This window comes from Aphelocoma coerulescens, chromosome 12 (assembly GCF_041296385.1).
Source record: "Aphelocoma coerulescens isolate FSJ_1873_10779 chromosome 12, UR_Acoe_1.0, whole genome shotgun sequence".
Taxonomy (NCBI): Eukaryota; Metazoa; Chordata; class Aves; order Passeriformes; family Corvidae; genus Aphelocoma; species Aphelocoma coerulescens.
In genome coordinates, this window is record NC_091026.1 from 7,748,275 (window position 1) to 7,769,823 (window position 21,549).

General features: G+C 36.7%; 1 protein-coding gene across 9 annotated transcripts in view; it reads left to right on the forward strand.

Annotated features, from left to right (window-relative positions):
• Positions 1-21,549, forward strand: part of CACNA2D3 (calcium voltage-gated channel auxiliary subunit alpha2delta 3) — a 422,236-nt gene that overhangs the window by 261,743 nt on the left and 138,944 nt on the right. For all 9 annotated transcript variants that reach the window (XM_069027740.1, XM_069027747.1, XM_069027744.1 and 6 more), the window contains 2 exons: positions 15,177-15,255; positions 21,328-21,461. In XM_069027740.1, the coding sequence (XP_068883841.1) occupies positions 15,177-15,255; positions 21,328-21,461 (213 nt within the window). The remainder of the gene's footprint in view (positions 1-15,176; positions 15,256-21,327; positions 21,462-21,549) is intronic.

A 21,549-nucleotide genomic window follows, 5' to 3' on the forward strand; every position in this document is an offset into this window, starting at 1 on the left:
GGAGTTTCATTGCCCCCAGCTGGCCATTCCTTTTCCTCTGGTACCCACCTGCATTTCTTGTCTCCCCGGGCTCAAGAAGGGTGCAGGATTCATCTTGGGGAATCCACCCTCCCTCTGTGCCAGCTGTGCCTACTGCAGGGCCCCTGGCACTGCTGGACCCTCAGGTTCAGCTGGGCAGAGATTTAATTCCATGTGTTCAATGTTGTCTGGCTTAATTAACCTAATTCTACCTTTGATCGAACAACCCCTTTTTCTCTTTTGACTGTCTCATTAAAAGGTTGAATAAAATCTGTCTTAATTTCTTGCACACTAGTTTTCCCTTTCCAGAGGCACACCTTTTAGAGAAAGCTTGAATGCCCGCATGTTCTGTTTTCTCTTCTGTATTTTTGTGTTTGGCTGTTGCTCTCATTTTATATGAAGTCATGTGTAGATATGATGTTACATATATGTATAACATAGATAATAAAATATTATTTTAGGCTCATATCTTGACTTCCTAAGCTTTACTATTATTCCATTTCGTTTGTGTTTCAGTTGGACACCGTGTCCCTGTGTTGCCTGACATTGCATTAATTATGTTTATTCTTCTCTTCACACTAAGAGCTCTCAATGTCTCATTTTCAATCCAGTTTGCAGTTTTCGCAACTCTGTCCTTTACAGTTCTCAGAAGTACTCTCTTCCTTCTACTGTAAGATATTTTATTCTTTAATCTTGTCTTTGTCTTTTCTTCCAGCTTCGATTCTTTGTCTTGTCTTCTTGGCACTGAGGGCATTACTTTGTTCTTTTTGTCTTTACATTCCTACTCCAAGAGTCTCTTACGTTTTTTTCCAGCATTAAGCACCTGCATATTAATGCTAATGTTAACATCAGTATTAATATTAAAAAGTTACAGATTGATGAGGGGGTTTTTAGATATTTTAAATGATTCCATGTGTTAAAAATGTTCTAGAGTTTGGAATTGCTGATTTGATTTTCGATTTTGTAATGGGCATTGTGATGGAGGCAGTAAAATGTCAGAATAGGGGGCTTTTTGAATAGATTCAGTTATTCTCCGGATAGGATTACTGTAAGGAAAAGTGAATACATGTAGCATGTCAGGAAGATTTTTAAGAAATCACTTAGTGTCAAAAATCCTTCTGCAAAACTAATTCTTTTTATCCTTTAAATTTGGAGTTCCCCATTTTTCACCACTTAACTTTCCTGTGTTTCCTAATGTCAAATGCAAGTTCAATAGGAGTGTGCTGATGCTCAGTGTCCTCATTTTGGTTCTCAGTTCTCCTTCTTCCCATGTTTCTCTAAAAGAAGGAGGAGGAAGCCCTTTGTTTAGGCTACGTGTTTTAAGAACGAAGAGTGTTTATAAAGTATTCATCTGTTTTTTCTTCTCCATGATACATATGGTGACATCACTGCATACTTTTATATGGTTTGGACAATGCAAAACCAGCAGTGAAAATGGAGAGAGCAAACAGATCATGTTTTTATAATTAACTACAGGACTTAGAGCATAGCTTGTGAGTCACGTTAGAGAAAAAAGCTTACTTAGCTCTGAACCCAGAGGATGGACCTTGCTAGGCTGTTTTTCATATTTAGTGTCCACAGTAGTTCCACTCTTCATCCTTTGTTCTCTCTAGTATCAGGTTTAAAAGAATCAAAGTATTTCTTTGCAAACACCTCAACTGCTGTTGTTGATGTTTAACAAATATCAGAACAATGATGAATTCAAATTGGCAGGTGAAACCCCTCAATGTTTTGTTAACCACAGTACCTGGAGATAGCCCTAGGTAAAATCCTTAAATGAGTTTTTCAGAATGCAGTCAGAGAAGAATGATGAAGCAAACCTGCTTTTTGTATTCAGCTAAGATACCCATTATGTTACAATGTCTGTAGCCTTATGTAAAATGTGTTTTATTGTTGGATGACATTCTCAGTGAAAGTGCTTTTAAATTTACCTAGGATAGCTAATGGTAAGTAGTAAATCCCCATTTCTTGTGTACATGCAGGGTTCCTGCTTTATCACAGACCTTTCTAACTGTCTCAGGCCCTGCACTACACACCAAGTCCAGCCATAGCTTTTTCCATTTCTGTTTTCACAGGTAGAGCTGAATAACCACCTCCCTTGCATTCACATCAAGTATGTATTGCCATTTCTTTCAGCCACATCCAGCAAGTGTTTGATATTTGCTGTTATTGCTGTATTTTGGCATTTTTGACCCACAGTGAATTTGTGATTCTTTCAGAAATCTAAATCTTTTTCTGGTGATCCACTAAGTTCTTCCTCATCTTTCATCCATGCATTAGAACTTTCCCTCCTAGTGATAGATTTATTTGACACAAATTTAATCCTGTTAATTTCAGACTGTTTCCCTTGCTCCCAAATACTATTTTGAATCTAGTTCTATATTCCAGGGGGAAGAATGACTTCCAGCTTCATGTCATTTGACAAACTTTTAAAGGTTCTCTTTAGTCAGTCATTTAAATCCTGAATCAAATTATTAAATTGCACTTTATGCTGGCCAGACCTTTTCCCCCTCTACCAAATTCTCTTCCTAACATGACAATAATAAATCAACTTTGAGAGCACAGCTGTCTGAGAAGTGCATTCACCTTATGTTCATTTCATTAGGCTTGGAGTCCTTAGAGGGAAACAACATCACTGAGCACATAATATGCTGTAGCATTTTTTTATCAGGCCCAATTGGAAGCTCTTAGGGATGGTATGCTGCCTATGAGTCCAAGATTGGGGAGGATCATTATACTTCTCCTAAAAAATACTTAGAGAATTTAATCAAGATATTTTTCTCCTCCTCTTTTCACCCACCTGAGTAGTACAAAAGACACTTGTTTTTAAAGGGAATAAGATTGGTTAAACAGAATTACTCTTAAATTGATGTTGGCTGTTTCTTTCCACATTATTGTGTTGTATTTGATTGCATTAATTATTTAATCACTTTTTCTAGTGTCTTTTTGGGTAGTAAAATCTGGGAAGTAATATTCAGATTTTTTTTCTTGGTTTTGAAAATACTTAAAAATAAATTTCGCTTTTCTCGTCCTTGGTGTTTCCCTTGTTACCCACAGATCTTAAAAAATATTCACTGATATTTTAAAGATTAATTTGATTAGTTTCTCCAACACTTCACGGAAAATTTTATCAGGCTTCATTGATTTAAACATGTATTACTTATCTACCATTTTTTTCCAAATATGACCTCAGCTCCTAATCCCACAGTTAAAAATGTTTGTGTCATGGTAACTACTCAAATTAAACTGTCTGGTGAAGGCTGAAATAAATAAACCTTTGACTAATTTAACCTTCTCTACAGTTGGGTTCTGTACAATTCTTGTTAGGATTTGCTTGCACACACATTTTGTTACGGCTTGGGCTTCACGTGTACTTCCTGAACAAAGCAAATGTTTTTGACTGTAAAAATTTGAATTTAGATTATGGTCCTAGATCCAAGGTGTCCTCTGGCCAAGTAGTCCTGATTAGTAAAGAGAAACTTTGCATTGGCCCCTATTATTCCAACGTATATATTCAACTGGCACGGTGCTTTTCAAGTCAGCTGGGTTATGGTCATGGTTTATAAAACATTTAAAAGTGTGGCCTATGAACCACAGCATCCTAGAGTATTTTAGAATACAGTTAACTCTTACAGAACACAGTTCTTATATGATTTAGTGTTTTAAACATTACACCTAGTATCTTCAGTTTCTTGTGGAAGTGAGTTGGCAGCCTGTGTGGGTTAAGGCAAAAAATGTGATGGTCTGTTTTTGACTCTACAAGTCTGTGTGAATTCTCTGCAAGCATAATTTTCAGTTCTGTTGCCTCAAATAGTGTGCTTAATGTCACACTGCATACCTTTGGAGAGCAGGAAATGCAGTTAAACTTTCTGCATTTTTCTCAAGTAGAGTTGTTTCGAAAAATCAGCTGTCCTTTCTGTTGTGTGAATTCTCCTCTTTCATGTGATTCCTCTGAATTTACCCACTTTGCAGAAGAAAATCAGAATTTTTCCAAGGTTAGACAAATTGGAAGAAATAAATCATAAGGTCAAAAGACCATGCAGTTACCTTTAGCCTATAAATGATGCTGCAAATTTTCGTGACCTGGTTAAATTCAAGGGTTAAAGAAAGTGCTGTACACTGTTTCTGTACACTGTCTTTACACATTTGTTCTGTATCCATGGACTTATTTTAATGTAAATAGTCACCTCGACAGCTGTGTCCCCTTAAGCACATTTTATTTAGCAGCTGGGTTATACACGTCACTTGGCAGCCATGGATTTTCAATTTTTCCCTGTGCCAAGGGGGCAGCTGGAATAATTTGAGTGCTCATTAATTTGGGAGAAATATGAGCTGCAAGTCAGACAACATGAGTCTTCTGTATGGTGTTGTACAAGGATAAGCGGATCAGGGTAGAAGTAATTTGCCCTGTCCCAAGGGGGTCTTCGTTTTTTAATAAGCTGGTTATGAAAATTCTATTTCTTTGCAGTTTAAAGAGTCTAATTAGAGCCTGTAATTTCTCTCGTATAACTGGAGTGGATGAAGGTTAACATTAGGCCTCCAGAGTCTTTTCACATTCATTTACAGACTTAAATCAGGTAATAGTTTGTAGCTAATTAGAATGGTGTATTAAATATTTAGTTTGACTTCATTTAACTGTGAGAACACATGGATGCTGTAGGGCTACAAAAATTATAAATTAGAGGTACATTTAATTTTTAATCAAAGATGAACTTAAAGGCATAGTGATTTTCATACTGACTGGTATACTGTGACAGTCTGAGCAGCAATTGCCTTCAGTTAGTTAAAATGTCGAGATAAAGGAATTTCATGTCTATTTTATGTTCTTGCTGTAGCACTTTGAAGGTTCAAACAATTCATGGTGTATATACATAGTGTCTGAAGGATTAAATATTTTTCAGCATAGAAGACAGTTTTTATGTAAAATCTCATTTATTTTTTTATCCACTAACTCGGATTTCAGGAAGATTTTCTTAAAGAAGTTGTAGTGTTTCTACTCACAGGAAGCCCAACAATAAACACACATTCCTACCAGAGTTTGCCAAACAGTGGGTCTGCTGTTCCATCAGAGCAGCATCTGCATTTACAGCTTCTTCTGCTTTGGCTGATTTTGTATTTCAAGGAACAAGTAAAGTAATCTTAAATTCTATCCACAGCCTTTTTCCTGTTCTTGTAAGTCTTCAGTTTTATTTTCAGGCACATGGTGTAAATCTTGGTGCTGTCCTGTGCAAGCCCAGGGGCTGGACTTTGATAATCCTTGTGGATCCCTTCCAACTCAGATTCTATGATTCTGTTCTATCTACAATTTGCAAAACTCTTTGCATTCTCTGAGTAGACCTCATACAGTTTTCTGTGCTATATTATGACAATCTTCCTGTTGCAAGTTGGATTCTTAGGACCTGAACCTTTTGCCACTGAACTTAGTATAACACCTATCATAAAATTCAGCTGTACAGAACCAAATGTAGGCTTACAAAGTAGAGCTCAGCACCACACTGACTTCTACCTAAAATGGTTGGTTCACAGCACAGGCCAGGGGGATTTACATCTCCTTATAGTGAAGGAAAACTTGCTCAGTTCAAGCCTGCATGAAAAAAGACAGATATCCTGAGTCGTGAAATACAGAAGCTCACTTCAATTATGTTTTTATGTAAAATCTCACAATTATGTGAAGCTTCAACAAAATGGATCATATTTTATTAAACTGGACATTTTAGTAATTCCTTTTGGTCAGAGTAGGAGTGGCTATGGTTTGAATTTCTCTGGCTTTATTTTAATGATTTTTTTCTTTGTGTGAAATGTATTCTACAAAGCAATTTTGTTGATTAAATATAGAGCATCCAACTACTGCTCCACACCTGCATGATGCAAAATGACATTGCACAGATGTAGTTGTGATGTACTGGAGAGCCCAGAAGGAACTTACACCTTTTAAAATGATCCTTCTACACTCTGATGTCTACCAAACAGCAGTTACATTCTGTTAACTTTTATCTGGTGAGATTTGTGATGCCTTTTTACCACTTTGCAGAACCCATATGTATTTCCAGTGGGAACTGTGTGCTAGTTCCCTTGGCTATGAGTACCTTGGTGCTATTGCCTGTTTGCTTGTGTGTTAATCCCATTGTAGTTTAGACTGGATCCTCAACTGCTCATCTTCCCAACCTTTCCCACAGTTCCAGTGAGCTGATTTCTTGTCCCATAAACTGAGTGCAGCTCCCTTTTTCTTGCCTGAAGGGTCACTTATATCCTCAGCAATTGGTCTGGAGAGCAGAGGAGCCCCTTGTTCATTTATGAACACAGCTGTAGGTCTAAAACTGGAATACCAAAAGTGGTGAAATACTTCAAATTGAAAAGGGAATAATCCTTATAAAGTGAAAAGGTGAAAAAATAAGTGAGACAAAATAAAGAAATATATTGTATATTTGTCAGAGAAAAAAAGAGAAAGACAAAAGGTGTCTGTAACCTCAAAATAGTCAAACCTTTCTGACTATCAGCTTGTTCAGGCCTCAGATTCTTGGCCCATGATCTATAGCTTTAATCTCGAGTTTCCTCTTCAGCATTTTTTGAATGCTAGAAACTCCATTACAGATTGGTAGAAAATCAGCGATAAAACTTCTAAATATCACCTTATTTTCTTACACTGCTTTCCCAGTTGCCAATTTTTATAAAATGGTTTATGACTGCAATAATCCCCTCAAAATCAGCTGTTATGGGAGATAATAGCTGGTTGTCAGAGCATTAACCACCCTTGACTTCACTTTGGGCCTTTATGTAACAAAAGAATGAACTGATGGTAAAGTTGCCAGGTGTATTAAATTATGTGATGAATTATAGAGACTCTGTAGTGGGGATTACTGTCCAAAAGAGACTAGTGGAGATTGCCAAACCCATTATCTGATAGGACTGCAGGCTGGACAAAATCCCAAGGGTGAAAGGCCAGTGCTTTATCCATTATGTCATCCTATAATCTGTGTCTGCACCATGCACAGTGAAGTACACTGTAAATGAGTTACCATTGTTCTATGTTACATCCTGGAACTGTGCAATAGCAGAAGTGGAGATGTTGGCAGTATTTGGTTACTTAGAATTTAGTCTGATTTTGATCTTTTCTCATGGATTCTTGCAAAAAAAATTAGTTGATATGCAGGAAAGTTGAGTAGAGTAGTAGCAGAAATTGTATGAGCCTGCTTTTTTCACAGGAGCTTCAGTCAGATCCAAGAAAGTTGGTTATGTCATGGCTTCTGCTCTAATCCCTTCCCCTTCTCCTCATTCAGACAAATTAATTTGTTTAGGCTGCTATTTTGCATTTAAGGAAGAAAACGTATGTTCTACATTTCAGCAAATCCTCCAGGATTTTGAAGAACGTCAATATTAAGTATAGTTGAATCATGCTTGAGGAGTTCGTGTAGGCTTGGCTTGTTACACTTTTGTAATGACTGACCTGGACTCTTGCATATGGAATGGAATCAAAGGATTTCTTTTGCTTTTCAGATGATAGGATAGAATTTGTTCCTAACTCCAATAAATCTCTTTCATTTTACTTTGAAAGATTAATATTGTTATGACACAAGACTAATGTCAGGTAATTCTAGAAAAAAAAGGTGAGTTAAAATTTTCCTCTCCCTCTATACCCCATGTAGTTGAAGACATTGTACCATGGCTGGAGGTACCAGTGGAATGACATAAAAAGTAAAACTCAGGGAAATATTTCTAAAATAGTTCTTCAGTAATAATGTGGAGTATTTACACAATATTCGGTGGTGCTGTATAAAGATTTTATTCACACTCTCTCTATATATCTGAAATATTTATAGTACAACCCATCAGGCTCAAAGTAATTTGTTATAGCTTGTACTGAAAGTAAAAGTTACATTGAAGGCAGCAAAATGGTTTAATCTCAGGTTTTTGGGAGTTTTTTGCAGCGTAGTCTTTGGGAAATTTAATATTCACAAAATCTGTGAAAATTGTCTTTGCTGAATTAACTTGTTAAACTGCTAGAAAGAATGTAGCACATTCAAGCTGCATGCTGTGGTACCACACTTAGTACATCATTGGTTGCCTATTTGACATAATTTTCAAGTGCTGCACACCAAGCAGGAAAGAGAACTAGAAAGTATTGGATGCTTATTAGACATATTTTGTGGGGTTTTTTGTTTTGCTTTTAAATACCATCTCTGAAGTGGTTATTTCATACAACCTATTTTCTCTGCCACAACTTTATATATTGTCTATTGTTAAGATGCTGCTGTGCTGTTTGTGCCACCTGTGAAGGAACTGATCTTATTCAGTGCTGTGTGACCAACAATCCAGGATGTGTAAAACAGCTAAAACTTGTGCCCCGTGTAAAAAAACTGTCTTGTTTTTTCACAGCCATGTCAACCATGAGACCCTTGTAGGGAAACCATAAGCCCTGTGCTAATAAGCCTTGAGTTGGACACTTTCTCATCACCTGCTCTGTCCTTGCACAGTGTAAAACAGAATAATCCCATCTCTCCCTGCTAGCAACATTTCTTATGTATTGGGTGAATTTTCACAGTGGGAAATGATTCTTTGTAAATCCTGAGTTGCATTATAATTTTCTGTAAATCGGCAAAGTATGTCAGCACATTTTCAGGGCTAGAAGAAATATCCTCACTTGATGTCTCACGTAAAACCTGTGGCTTGTTTGAATTTTCCAAATGCTCCTCACAGGTGAGTGTGACACAGTGCTGCTGTCCCCTGACCACAAGGGATTAATTGCAGCATCCATTTCCTTTTCTTCTCCACGAATTTTCTGAGGTAGGCCTATGCTAAGAGCTGCTGGGGATGTGGGTGTTTGAGGAAGCAGGGCTCAGCTTTTCCTTTGTTGCCTTTTTCCTTTTTGCCTACAACATCTTGTTTTCCAGTGAAGTAGACTTTTTAATTATTTGGGGTTGGTTTTTGCTAACTGTCCCATCAGTTTTTAGGGTACAACACACGGAGTTTCAATATCACTATAATACAAAATATTGTTATAAAATTGTCTGATTACAGTGTGCAATTGCAGGAAGGAAAAAACACAAGGAAATGTATAAATGTAAACTTTCCCAAAAGAGGTATTTTGAATACTACAGGAGAAAAATTAACAATGAAGAACCTTTTACTGAGTAACTTAACATTTAAGGATTCAGTTTCATGAGGTAATGTCTTCAATTTCATGTCTTCCTTGCACTGAGTGCACTGTAAGTTGAGGCTTTCAGCACCTCACAGGGCAAAGGTCTCTAGCAGGACAGAAGATATTGAGGTAGTGCTGTCTTACCTTGCATCACAGGGCTTTGCACCCCTCCCCAGTAGAATTTTGTGTACTCATTTAGAGCATTGTCTTCATGGAAATTCCAGACAACTTATCAATGCAAATAGATCCTCAAGTTGTTTGTTTTGGGGTTTTCTTTAAATACTTTATAATAAAAAATGAACTAAAGTAGAAAAAGCTATGAAGACATTTAGAGATGAAATTTCCAGAGTGACTTCATATTCCTCTTTTCCCATGCCTGTTCATTGCCCTGTATGTTATGCCCTTTGCAACAACCAGATGCACTAAATACACTTGGAATTCGTGTTTATTTTTGGATTGATCTGTGTGTGTATTGGTTAAAGTTAGAACCTATAATACATCTCACATTGATACGTTTCACAAGTTCAACATTTTTCCCTTTTCAGATTTGGTAAGGTTTCTTGTGCAAAGGCTTGGGGCCTGTTCAGATTTTTTTAATTGTGAATCTTACTGATTGTGATGAGTGAATCCAGTATGACTCTGAGAATCCTTTATGGCTGCATCCAGACTGTTCCTCACAGGCAAATATGGGGTTGGGCCATGTGCTTAACACAGGGACCAACTGCAGCATCAATTCCTCCTTTTCCCACTGGTGTCTTCTGAGGTGGGGTGTCCAAAAGGATTCTGGAGAGAGGGGACTAGGAGGATGAGCTGATGTGAAGAGTGATATTGAAGACTAATCTGGAAGTGGTGACCAGCACGGTGTAATGTTGGGCAGGAAGCATGAGGTGCCTAGGAAAAGCTATCTTGAGGGCTCTCACCTTGAGAGCCCTTGTAAGAGATCAATTTTTTTTCGTGAGGCTGCTTAGGAGTTCAGACAATGACTTAGTCTCACGTTGATCCATTGTTCCCAGCCAGTCCATTTGCTCCTCTACGCAGAGAATAGCTGAGGTGTTCCTGGACCACCACAGATTATAACTATGGGAACTTGAATTTTGTCTCTATAGCCCAGTTAAATCCTGTAGCTCTTGCCACAGGACTATTTTTATTTCTTGCTGAGCCAGAAAGGAAAGACTGTTTTGCTGAAGGTGTCCATGAAATAGTTTGCAGCTGCAAGCAGAAGTCCCATTTCCCCTCCCACACAGTATTTTAAGTTTCTGGAAATACTATTTTACCAGCTGTTTGGCATGAAGATATGAATTCACAGTTGCAATGTGTAGAATCTTGCAGATTGACTTGTCTTGCTTAACAGAGATGGAAGAAGGTCCCTATTCTCTTCCCTACGCTTCCAGTTTAATGAAGTTTCAGAGGTGAGGACAGTTCAGGGACTGCAGATTAGCCCACACATAATGGATGAAACTGTTAAGTGGATATTTCAGATGAAGTGGTTAGCACTGAAATAGCTGTCATTTTAGTCATCATTCTTAGGTTTCCTCACTAATGGTTGAATGTATGCATCTCTGAGATTTTATATAAACCTTCTGTCTGGAGTTTAAAGGTTCAAACTTCAGAATATTCCCTGGCTGTAAAAACAAGAAACTTACTAACAATACTCTTATTTTTCAAAATTTGAGGAGCTGCAACAAAGAGTAGATAGCAACCCCTTATGTAGTCCAAACCATGATCTGTGCCTAGGTAAGGCAACAAGAATTTGAAAAACCAGAGACTGGAAAACCAGAGAGAAAGCAAGATAAAAATACTGATAATGCATGCAGTTATATGTCTGCTTTTGATTTAGGTGCTTTACTCGGTGTAAGATTTGTGTTCAGTTTTGTCTGCACTACTGAGCTTGGAGGTTTGATGCCTTAATATTGGTTAACTCTCTGTGTAGATGGGAGTAGTTGCCAACAAAGCTTGCAACCCCTGCTTGTGACCTGACTGCACAGCTGTGCACACAGAAGCTGGCCATCATAAAATGCACCATTGAAATTAGTTGGTTGCATATTATCAATTTGATTCCACGGTTCAGAACCATTGGAGCTTATGCAGTAATCTTTTAGTAAGAAGAGGAACTGAATGAAGTCCTTTCCAGGAAGTGACCCTTCCAGGTCAGGAATGAGACATAATAAGAAGGTAACATATGGGAGGTTTCCACAGCTGCTGTTTTAAAGATAATTAAAATACATCAATTCTCAAATGGTATTCTTTGCCATTCAACATTTGCTTCAGAAAAATATGAAGTGAGAAAGTCACAAGTTCTATTAAGTTTCTAGTTCCATTGTCCTTTCAGTTTCTTTGATATTGCTATGGAGCTCTCACTCCATATTCTGTGAACATTGGCTTAAAAATAGCAGTCTGTGGCACCTACTGTGCAGAAACAGCAAGTATAATTGAAAAGATTAAAGTTTTTGCTCTTGGAGTAAGCTTTCCTTTGTGTTCAGTGAGTCTGACATCTACAATTTTCAGTTTTGTAGATAGGATGTAAAAATTCAAGACTAGTACATCTGCCTGAGAATATTTTCTTTCTCCACATCTAAAAGTTCATGATAAGGCTTAATATAGTTGATATAATACTTTGCAGGTCAGGCACGGAAAATATTTTTATTTAAGTGTCTCCTTCAAGTATCTTGTAGAGCTTTAAAAATTACCCATCTCTTTCTGCCATATTTTTTTTGCCAGAGGTACTTACACCCTCTGATGCAGATTCCTTCTCTGATGGAAGTGGTCTCTTGATTCAATCACAGCACTCGGATATTCAAAGGTGTTTTTCTCATTTGGCTTATACTCAGTTAGCCAGAGCATATGTAGACTATGTAAATGTTGTTACTGGATCTTCTGGGATTGGCCCATAACAACTTTGAATTTATTCAGTCTGCCTTGACTGAAACATTCTCTCCATATGGATTCAAAGGAATTTTTAGTCCTAACATTATGCTGTACCATAAGATACCAACATAGGTGTATCAATGTGTGTCTATATAGTGTATATACCTATTAAAGCTCATAATTTATATTTTTTTATTTTCTTCAAGGTCAAATACAAACAGAATGAGACAGACACCTTATACTTCCTCATCTATTATTAATTCTAGAGATTTCAATCATATGCCTCAATACTATACATATTTATCAGCAGACTACACAATATTAGTGCTATATGTGGGTTGTTTGAGTAAAATAAACATTTCATGCAATCACTTTGCAGAGCAGGACTGATTTGACACACTTTCCATTCAGTTACCTCACATAAAACAACTAGAAAATGTGGTGGTCACTATTAACAGCTTTACCTACCAACACATATCTTGCCTGGGATCTGAGAATATGGGTGGTTATTAAATCTGGTCCCCAATGTCTAATCAATGTACAATGACAATTTCAGTGGTTGTTATGATGCTGTGTGTCCTGTTTTCACCATACTTAGCCCATCACTACACAGGTCTCGTCCATGGACAGCAGTTGAAGTAGTCTGAATTTATCTTCCCAAATTAATGTAATAGTTCTATAATACTGAGTTTGTTATATTTTTATGTATCTGGAGTAAACATACGGCCACAGTAACTTTTTCCTGTTTATTGGTGTTAAACATCCAGAATTATCACATAGAATACCTATGCAGAAGGACAAAAGTGGTATAAAAGGTGTGTAAAACCAAGCCTGTTCTGAAAAATGGGATTTAGAATTTAGATTTATTTATGCAAGTTTCAGTCGTAATAATTTATTACCTAAGTCACTGCTGTGGTCTCTGAAAGCAGAAAATAATATGCCAAGCCTTTGTTTTATAAGAATGGGCTGCCCAGGGAGATGTGGAGTCACTGTCCCTGAGTGTTTAAGAAAAGACTGAATGTGGCACTCAGTGCCATGGTCTGATTGACAAGGTGGTGTCAGGTCATAGGTTGGACTCAGTGATCTCAAAGGTCTTTTCCAACCTAGTTAATTCTGTGATTCTGCCATACTTGTGCAGTGTACAGTTAATGCTTTTCACCACAAGCTCACAGTGAATTAAGTTTATGCTGATGGGTTTAATGAACTGAGCAAATGAAAATTTGGAAGTAGAGAAATAATCAGATTTTTTTTTTCCATCAGAACTGATCTTGAGGATTTTTCTCACAATTTTGAATGAAGTATTAAACAATATTTGAAACACCTATTAATGTGTCTATAGGATCAGTGTGGAAGGAAAAATTTAAAGTATCAGTGGCTTTAACTAAAATACTTTCCTGGGACCCTGTCATGGCTATTTTCTTACAATACTACTATAAATAATAAGTCACTCTATTGATTCATCAGAAATATAGAAAGGGTATTTTAAAATTATAATGTAACTTATATTTCACTGTATAAAAGACTTTTTACTTTATGCTGACAGTAGTAAACATAATTGGTATAACATGTACCATGGAAAGTGTGTAGAGAAAAATACACAATGCCTTGGGACAGGGAAGGAAACAGCAGTTAATAAATTTGGATCGCTCATCTTCTAGTTCTCTGTTTGATAAATTCCATTATTTTTTCAAGTAATTACAATTATCAGTATTTTTATCATGATTAAAATATTTTCTAGCAAAACTGCTCGATACTAAGTAAACTAGATGTAGAAAATATATTCAGTGTAAAATCATTAAAATCCTTGCAATGGATATCACAGAGACAGCTCATTCCTCATGATGATCCATGTTACCACTTTGCTGAAATTTTATTTTTTGTAGGCTATTTTGCTGCCTGTGCCTGTTATCATGCTTACTGCTCATCTGTTTAGATAAGGCTGGTCTCCTTTTATTAGGAACACAGTCTAGTTTGATTCTTCACAGATTAAAGCAGATCATTAAATATAAATCTCTGAGTATTCAGACTCATCATAGGCTATTTTCAAGCATCATTTGCAGGAAGATAAAACGTGACATTGATTTATGCTGTATTTTGAGAGTATAAATCTCACTGTGCACTTTCATGTGTCTTTGCAGAATAAAGAATTTCTTTATTAATGCTTTTCATAGCAATCAGCAAAATATAAAAGCATCATTCTTTTGTTTAATGTTGTGTTCTTTAGAGCCTTAGAGTGGGAGTATGCAGACTGTTGGACTCAAACTTGCAACATTACACCATCACTGTGTAGACTTTTTAAACCATATAAATCATGCTTCAGTTCTGTGTGTATTTTATGGTAGAGAGACTGGGAAAAGTTTTGTGACTAGAATCTGGTCTCTAGGCATGATGATAACACAAAACACTACGTATGCCTAAAACCAGGATGTGGCCATTAAGAAAATGAATAAAAGGGCAGTGAGAGAACTGTCACAACTGGCAGTAAAGAGGGAGAGTTTCAGAGTTTTAAAACTCCTTCTGTGGGGAACAAAAAACCTTATGGGAGCTTAGTATAAAGTTGATTTATTCCACAAATAATATCATTTGTGAAGGAGGAAAAATCCTAATGGGAAAAATGATAAGGTTTTTTTTAAATTTGAAAATTAATTAAATGACATTAAAATCCTGCCTCTGAGTACCTGTGTCTGTGTAAACAATGACATTGCATCATATGAACCTTAAAAGCTGAGGGGAATTTTCTTGCCTGGTGTTTCAGATTCTTTATCTACAGGAGTATTTGCTAATTGAGTGCCTCTTCCCCAACATCATAGCAATTTTCTGAATTCATAAGTCCAGAACAGATTTTTCTGAAACATACCATTTTGTACTCCAATGGTTTTAGTTTATTCTTAATTACACATTAACCATAACTGTAGTTAAAGGTCAGATATTAAACACATTCAAAAAGATCAACCATCCTATTACACAGAACAAAAACAACCTTTTTTCAGGAAGACATTACTGGCAGAAATATTTTTTTTAACCTACTGTGCTGCTTAACCAATAATACTTTCTTAGAAGGGGTGTATCCTGTGAATTACACACCTGTATCTGAAGTTCCACTGGATATGTTTTAAATGCAGTATTAATTGATTTATCTTTTGCTTTTTACTTTCAGGTCCGCATTTTTACCTATCTGATTGGAAGAGAAGCTGCATTTGCTGATAACTTGAAGTGGATGGCCTGTGCTAACAAAGGTTCGTTCACCTTCCTCTGTGGAAGCCTTGTTTCCAAAACCCCATTGCTGAGCCTTCCTGCACATCTGACCCTTCTACAGATATGGTGTTGCTGACAGATAATCACCGAGGATGGCTTGTTTTCTTTTCCCCAGAAAATGAAAAGACTTAATTGTCTTGTAACATACAATTTAAAGAGCAAAAAACCCCAATTTGAAATTTTCTTCTTTAAAGTATTTATGAAGCTTTTAAACTATGTGATCTTAAATTTTTGTTCAGAGAACAAACTAATTTCAAAGCATTTGTTTTCTTCTATCTGTTATTACTCAGAGTGAGTTTGGTTTCTAAGAACATTGGGTACAAGTTCTGTTGAGTTAGGCATGGTATGTAAAACACCAGACATCCTGTCCCTCGAGGAACTGACAGTGTAATTGAAAAAAACTGGTTTATATCCTTTAAGGAAAAGAGCATTAAAACATTTAAGATGCTGACTTGCTGCAGTAAAAGGATTGAGTAGTATAAGTAAGAATGATTCAGGAAAAAACCAGCTCCAAACTCCAATTAATCTTCAGGTTTTTCTTTTTCTTTCCTCTTGGAAAAAAAAAATAAAAGTTCTTTTTTTTCCATTGTGCCACATTACATTATGATGAATTGCATCAGGTGCTATCCATTTAGTCATTATTTCTTTAACTACTGTTATGTCCAGCTGATGGAAATTACTCAGTTTGTAGTCTTGTCTTAATCAGCTAATATTACACCATAATTTAGTTTAAATAATAGTATAAGAATCCTTTGAAGCATCTTTTTTGAAGACAATTTAATCAACAAAATCTTTTAACTTTTTAGCACAGCTCCACAAATTCATAAAGATCTAAGTACAGCAACTCAGAAATTAGGACCAGGCAATGGAAGCTGCCTTAGCAGATCATCTGGTCCACGTCTTCCTTATTCCCAGAGGGGAAAAGTGGTCACCTTTGTCATTCTTCAGGACTACTTTGTTCTTTTCAGAGTCATGTTTCTTTGAGTCAGAGTCTTACTCATATGAATCAACTAAACAGCTTAATGACTGTTACTTCTAAAAATTTATTTCCCTCTCAGTTTAATAGTTACAATACCTGCTCTCTGATAGCTTATAATGTAAAAATATTCTACCTCTAATCAGTAATTAAATATTTTTTTTTTAGCTTTGAAAATCACAATAGGAAACAGCATGTCATGGTCAGACAGTACAGATTTAGATTTTTCCTTTGAGTTTTCAGTTACAGCTTGTCCATTTTATTTCAGTGAAATGAGGGATTACAGCACAACAGATGAGGAGTGTAGTAAAGCTGGTCTAAAGATTGGCTGAATAGCAGGACTGTAGTTTACTCCTTGCATGGGTGGGCCGAAATATGTTGTTGTCACTGAGGGTGAATGACCCTAAAATCAATTTTCCTTGCAGTGATTTTCCTCTTGGAAGCACAACATAGATGAAGGCTGTTTGCAGGGTTTCCAGCTGACTGGGCTGTGGACAGCAGCCCTTTCCTTCAAAATGGGTCACAGGGGAAATTCACACCACCTTGCAAAACTTCTTTAGCTTCTAGGTTCTGATTGTGAAACCTTGAAAAACCCCAAGTATGTTTTTCTGTACATTTTTCTGTATAAGTAGGGCATATCTAGAGGGAGTTTGCTTAATGAAGCAAAACAAACCATTTTAAATACATTAAAACATTCAAAATCCCCAAAATCCCTCCAGAGTGGTTTGTGAAGTTTGCAGTGATTTACTCTTCTGCATCATAAGCAAGTGCACTTAAGGAAAACAAGATATACTAAGATTGTGAAGTGAACAAAGGTGAAAATTTCCTGCTGCTTAGTGTGCATGTGCCAGATGCCAACAGTAACATCTTGAACTTAGAAGTGACAGGCACTACCTTTCTGTCAGCATCACTTCCAGCAGAAAGCTGTAGAGATAAAGATGGGAGTTAATGCATTACTGGCTAACAAAACAGCTGGGATTAATTTTTTTTTTCCCCAGTAAAATTCACTATTACATTAGTAATTTGACAGCTTCTGTTTTTCTTGCTTGGTTTTTTAAAACATTTTGTTATGGGTCATCACTGTGGTTGGCATATTATAAAATGAACAAAGGACTGGATTCATCAGTACAAAGGAGCAGGGGCTGAGAAAGCAACGCAGATAAAAATGCTTCATGTACCCGAGAGCTGATAGTGGCTCCAGCTCAGGCAGAGGACAGATCAGCCCCGAGGCAGGTTGTGCCCCAGCTGGAGCAGCTGATAGACTATTGTATTAGCAGAGGAGAGTTCTGTGCAGGAAGCTCCCATCACATCCATTCCCATTATTAGCATGACCCCAGCCCCTCCTGCACTGGGGGCTCTGGGGTGGCAGGCAGCCAGTTACCGAGCCTGTTCACCTGCTCCAGAGGCCTCCTCTGTGGGGAAAGGGGGAAACCTCCATGGGAGTTTTACAGCTGCACCGAAACAATGAATTCACTCCTTAGTCCCTACCCAGAGGGTTTTTTAATTCTGATATTTCATTAGTTACAAGAGTATTGCATCTCTTTTGCACAGCGCCCAGGAAACGAAAGTACTGCACTCCATGCAAAAATCACTTGGAGGCATTCTGAAAAGTTATCAGTCTAATGGTGGACATTTTAGAGAAAAACAAGCCATCCAGAAAGCATTGCAGGGACTGTGCAATGGGGAAAGACAGCCCACATGCAGAGCATAAGTGTCTGTCTTTTACCACATTATTATATATCTCTCATGCTTGTCATTACCAAATCTTACCCATTTCCTTCACAAGTTTTTTCCTGCTGGGGAGGGGAAAAAGGTAGTGCTGACTGTGAGGGGGCTCTGAGGTGGCATAATTCACACACCAGGGAGCTGAGAAGCAGGTGTTGGAATGCAAAGATTTAAGCATGGGTTTGCTGCTATTGCTGACATGGCCCCAGCAGCTGCGCTCAAGGACTTCAGAGCAAGTCTTTATCTCGTGGTTAAACCTGGGTATAGAAACAGTAAGGGTTTTAATTCCATGGGGTATCTCTGCCTTCTAGATAAGAGATGTAAACTTAGCAGTGTAGGAAGGTAATTCTTGTGAGTTACGTATAGCTAGAAATACGTGAATAGTCAAACCCCCTAAATTTAAAGTAAAAAATAACTAAAAGCATGTTACCTAATGTTGTTTCTAGCTATAATATAGTAAATTTGGCAGGGTTTTCCCATTAGGAGAAGACTGAAAAATATTTTCACTTGTCTTTGAAACCTTTATTTCTTTACTAAGTTTACACAAAATTAATTCAGACTTACTGTCTCTTTTAGTCTTAGAAAATTAGGCTAAAAACTGTTTTTTCTATTGTGCAGCTTAGAAATATGATTTGCAATACTACAAGAAGGAATGAATCTTTTGTCTGTAACATGCTGCCTGGAGGCTTCTTTTTAAATTGTGATATGGCAACATTCTCAGAATTACTGCAAAGAGAAATACCTAAAGTAATACCTATCCATATGAAGAATAGTTACAAATAACTGCTCAGATGGGTGTCTCTGCTCATGTTGACTGTACCTGCTCCACAGGGGTCTCTTCTGAAGGAATGAAAAGAAGAAAATATGGCAGTACCAGTGTCTTGTAACATGTGTAAACTTGTATGGCACAACACAAGTGTTTCAAATTGGATCCTGTTTTCTTTCTTTTTTTTTTTTTTGTTTGTTTTGTTTTGTTGTTTTGTTTGAGTAATTTAGCTAAATTTTTTCACTTGAAATTGTGACATAAAAACATTTGTGGAGACAGTCAGAAAGGATGCTCATTTTATAGCAATGCATTTGTTATCTCAGAGGTAATTTATAGGCTGTGATTACAGAATTTTCCAGGCATAGACATCCAGAAGCTTCTTAAATGAGTCTTTAAGGTTTTGCTTTTAATGAAGTGTGATAATAAAAAGAGTTAACTGATTGTGGTTCTGAAGTATATGGGTAACAAAGTACTGCTTGGTTAAAAAAGTTTTTTCTATCACCTTAGATGCAATACAAAGTTTTTCAAGTAGTTAATCTCCTCTGACTTTGCAGACATTATAATATCACTTTATATATACATAAATTATATATATGACATAATATGCTCATATATATTAAGTACATGAGTGAAGGTGTGATCCTATTGTTCACTGGATGCTATTCAGTGCCAACAGATCTCTGCTTCAAATGTAATTCTGAAAAGAGGCATATCAAAATTCAGTCACTCTGAACTGCTTTGGGAAAATGTTGGTCATACCTGTAAAATGGGTGATCCCCACAGTTTTGCATTATTTTGAATCCCTGATTAAAAGCCTAATAAACCACAGTGTGTACATATACATGTATATATATAATTTAGGAGGTTTTCTATGTGTATAGCTTATGCTGGCCAATAAACATATTTTGACTATGTATTGACATTTTCACTAAATTAAAGGACCAAAACTGAAGTGCTGCTTTTTACTCACACGACAGAGAAACCCATACTTTGGGGTCCCAAAACTGGAGCAAGCAGCATTTCAGAAAGAATAATATATACATTGCTTTTCTCATGAGTATCCTACTGATTCAAGAAAGTAGACTGTAGTTTGGAGGTTTTTTAACCATAAACATAGAATTCTGCTTCCTCAAGTACAGGTTTCCTAATTAAACTTACATCAGTCATTTTACTCTGTGGCTGAAAAAGCTTTCAGAACCTCAAGACAAATAATAGCACTTTTCTGAAGCAGGAGGCAAACCTTAATAGTATGTGTAGTAGTCAATTAAAAGCCTCACACAATACCGGACTTAATAAAAAAAATAAAATAGCAAATAAATAAAATTCCTTAAGCAGAATATTGAATATATTAAGACCATAATAATACTATACTGTGAGTAAGAATGCTGTACTAAGAATATTTGAGAACATCTACATTCAGATTTGGTTAAAAACCACAACCAACCCAGCACTTCTGCTTTTTATTTTTAAGTTGAAGATATGCATTAGGCTACTACTATGACTTGTTTCATTTTACAGATCTCTGCTATAAAGTCTCTTTCACTGTGCCTTAATTCACACACAGATGAAACGTGTGCACAAACATCCATTTTGTAGTGTATGGATTATGAGCCAATGTATTGATTCAGAAAGTTCTAGATTCAGACAGACCACCCTTACAGTCTTGCCAAAATTGTCCCCATCTACAAAAATACAGCTCAAAAGTTCTTTGCAGCTACCATGTTTTCTGCTGAAGCTTAATAAAGCTTAATATTCCAGCTCCACAGAAGTTGTGATCTTGTCAAATGATTAAAATTGTAGTGATGCCTCTTTCATGTTGGTCTTTTCTCATTAATGCAAAGTAAATGAAGGCAAGTGATGCATTTAAATAAGGCCTGATGAAATTTTAGCCTTGAAATTTGTCAGTCCTTCATCACTCTTGCATGATGTGGGCTCCAGATGCCAAGTTTGTGATGTATAAAGATACTTGACATCTAAGCACTCCGAAGGGAGTGGTGACAGCTCAAATAGCTGAGGCCTCTGCTGTTCTCAATGCTGTCAGGTTGGAGGAGATGCTTTAAAGGATTAAAAAGGCTGTGATCACCTAGCCAAACAATTCTAGTTGTAGTCTATATTTTCTGTGACCTGTCATATTTATAAATGACATAATGCCTTTTTTTTTAAATCACATTCTGTAGGGATGAGTGTTTCAGAGAACATGCAACTACTGTTCTGTTACTGTGGTTCTACTCCACCACGTTTCTTGAAACTGGACAAAGTGGGTGAGATATAGGTGGACAAATACCAGTTCTAAATTTTAAAGCAGGCAACATTAAAAGTAAAAAGCCCAAACCATTAAACAAAAAAAAAAAGTGATCTGGAAATAAAAGCTTAGTACAGACTGCAGTTGTTCAAGGTTTTGGAGATGTCTGTATTCACCAATTATTACTGTTTGAGGCTGTTTCTAATGAAACAGTCCTCTTTTACATTTTTTCTTTGGAAATAAGCAGAAAACATGAACAGACATAAAACACATCACACTCTTTCTTGAAAACTTCCTTAATTTGTTCTGTCTGGTTTATAACTTGGAACTGTGTGTTTTCACAGGGTTTTTTACTCAGATCTCTACCTTGGCTGATGTGCAAGAGAATGTTATGGAATATCTCCATGTTCTCAGCCGACCAAAGGTTATTGACCAGGAGCACGACGTAGTGTGGACTGAAGCATACATTGACAGCACTGTAAGTCTGCATGATAAAGCAAAAATACTGTGGTAGAAACACTCATTGTGAATCTTCTTTCTGTTGCTGGAATGTGCTAACTCAGTGT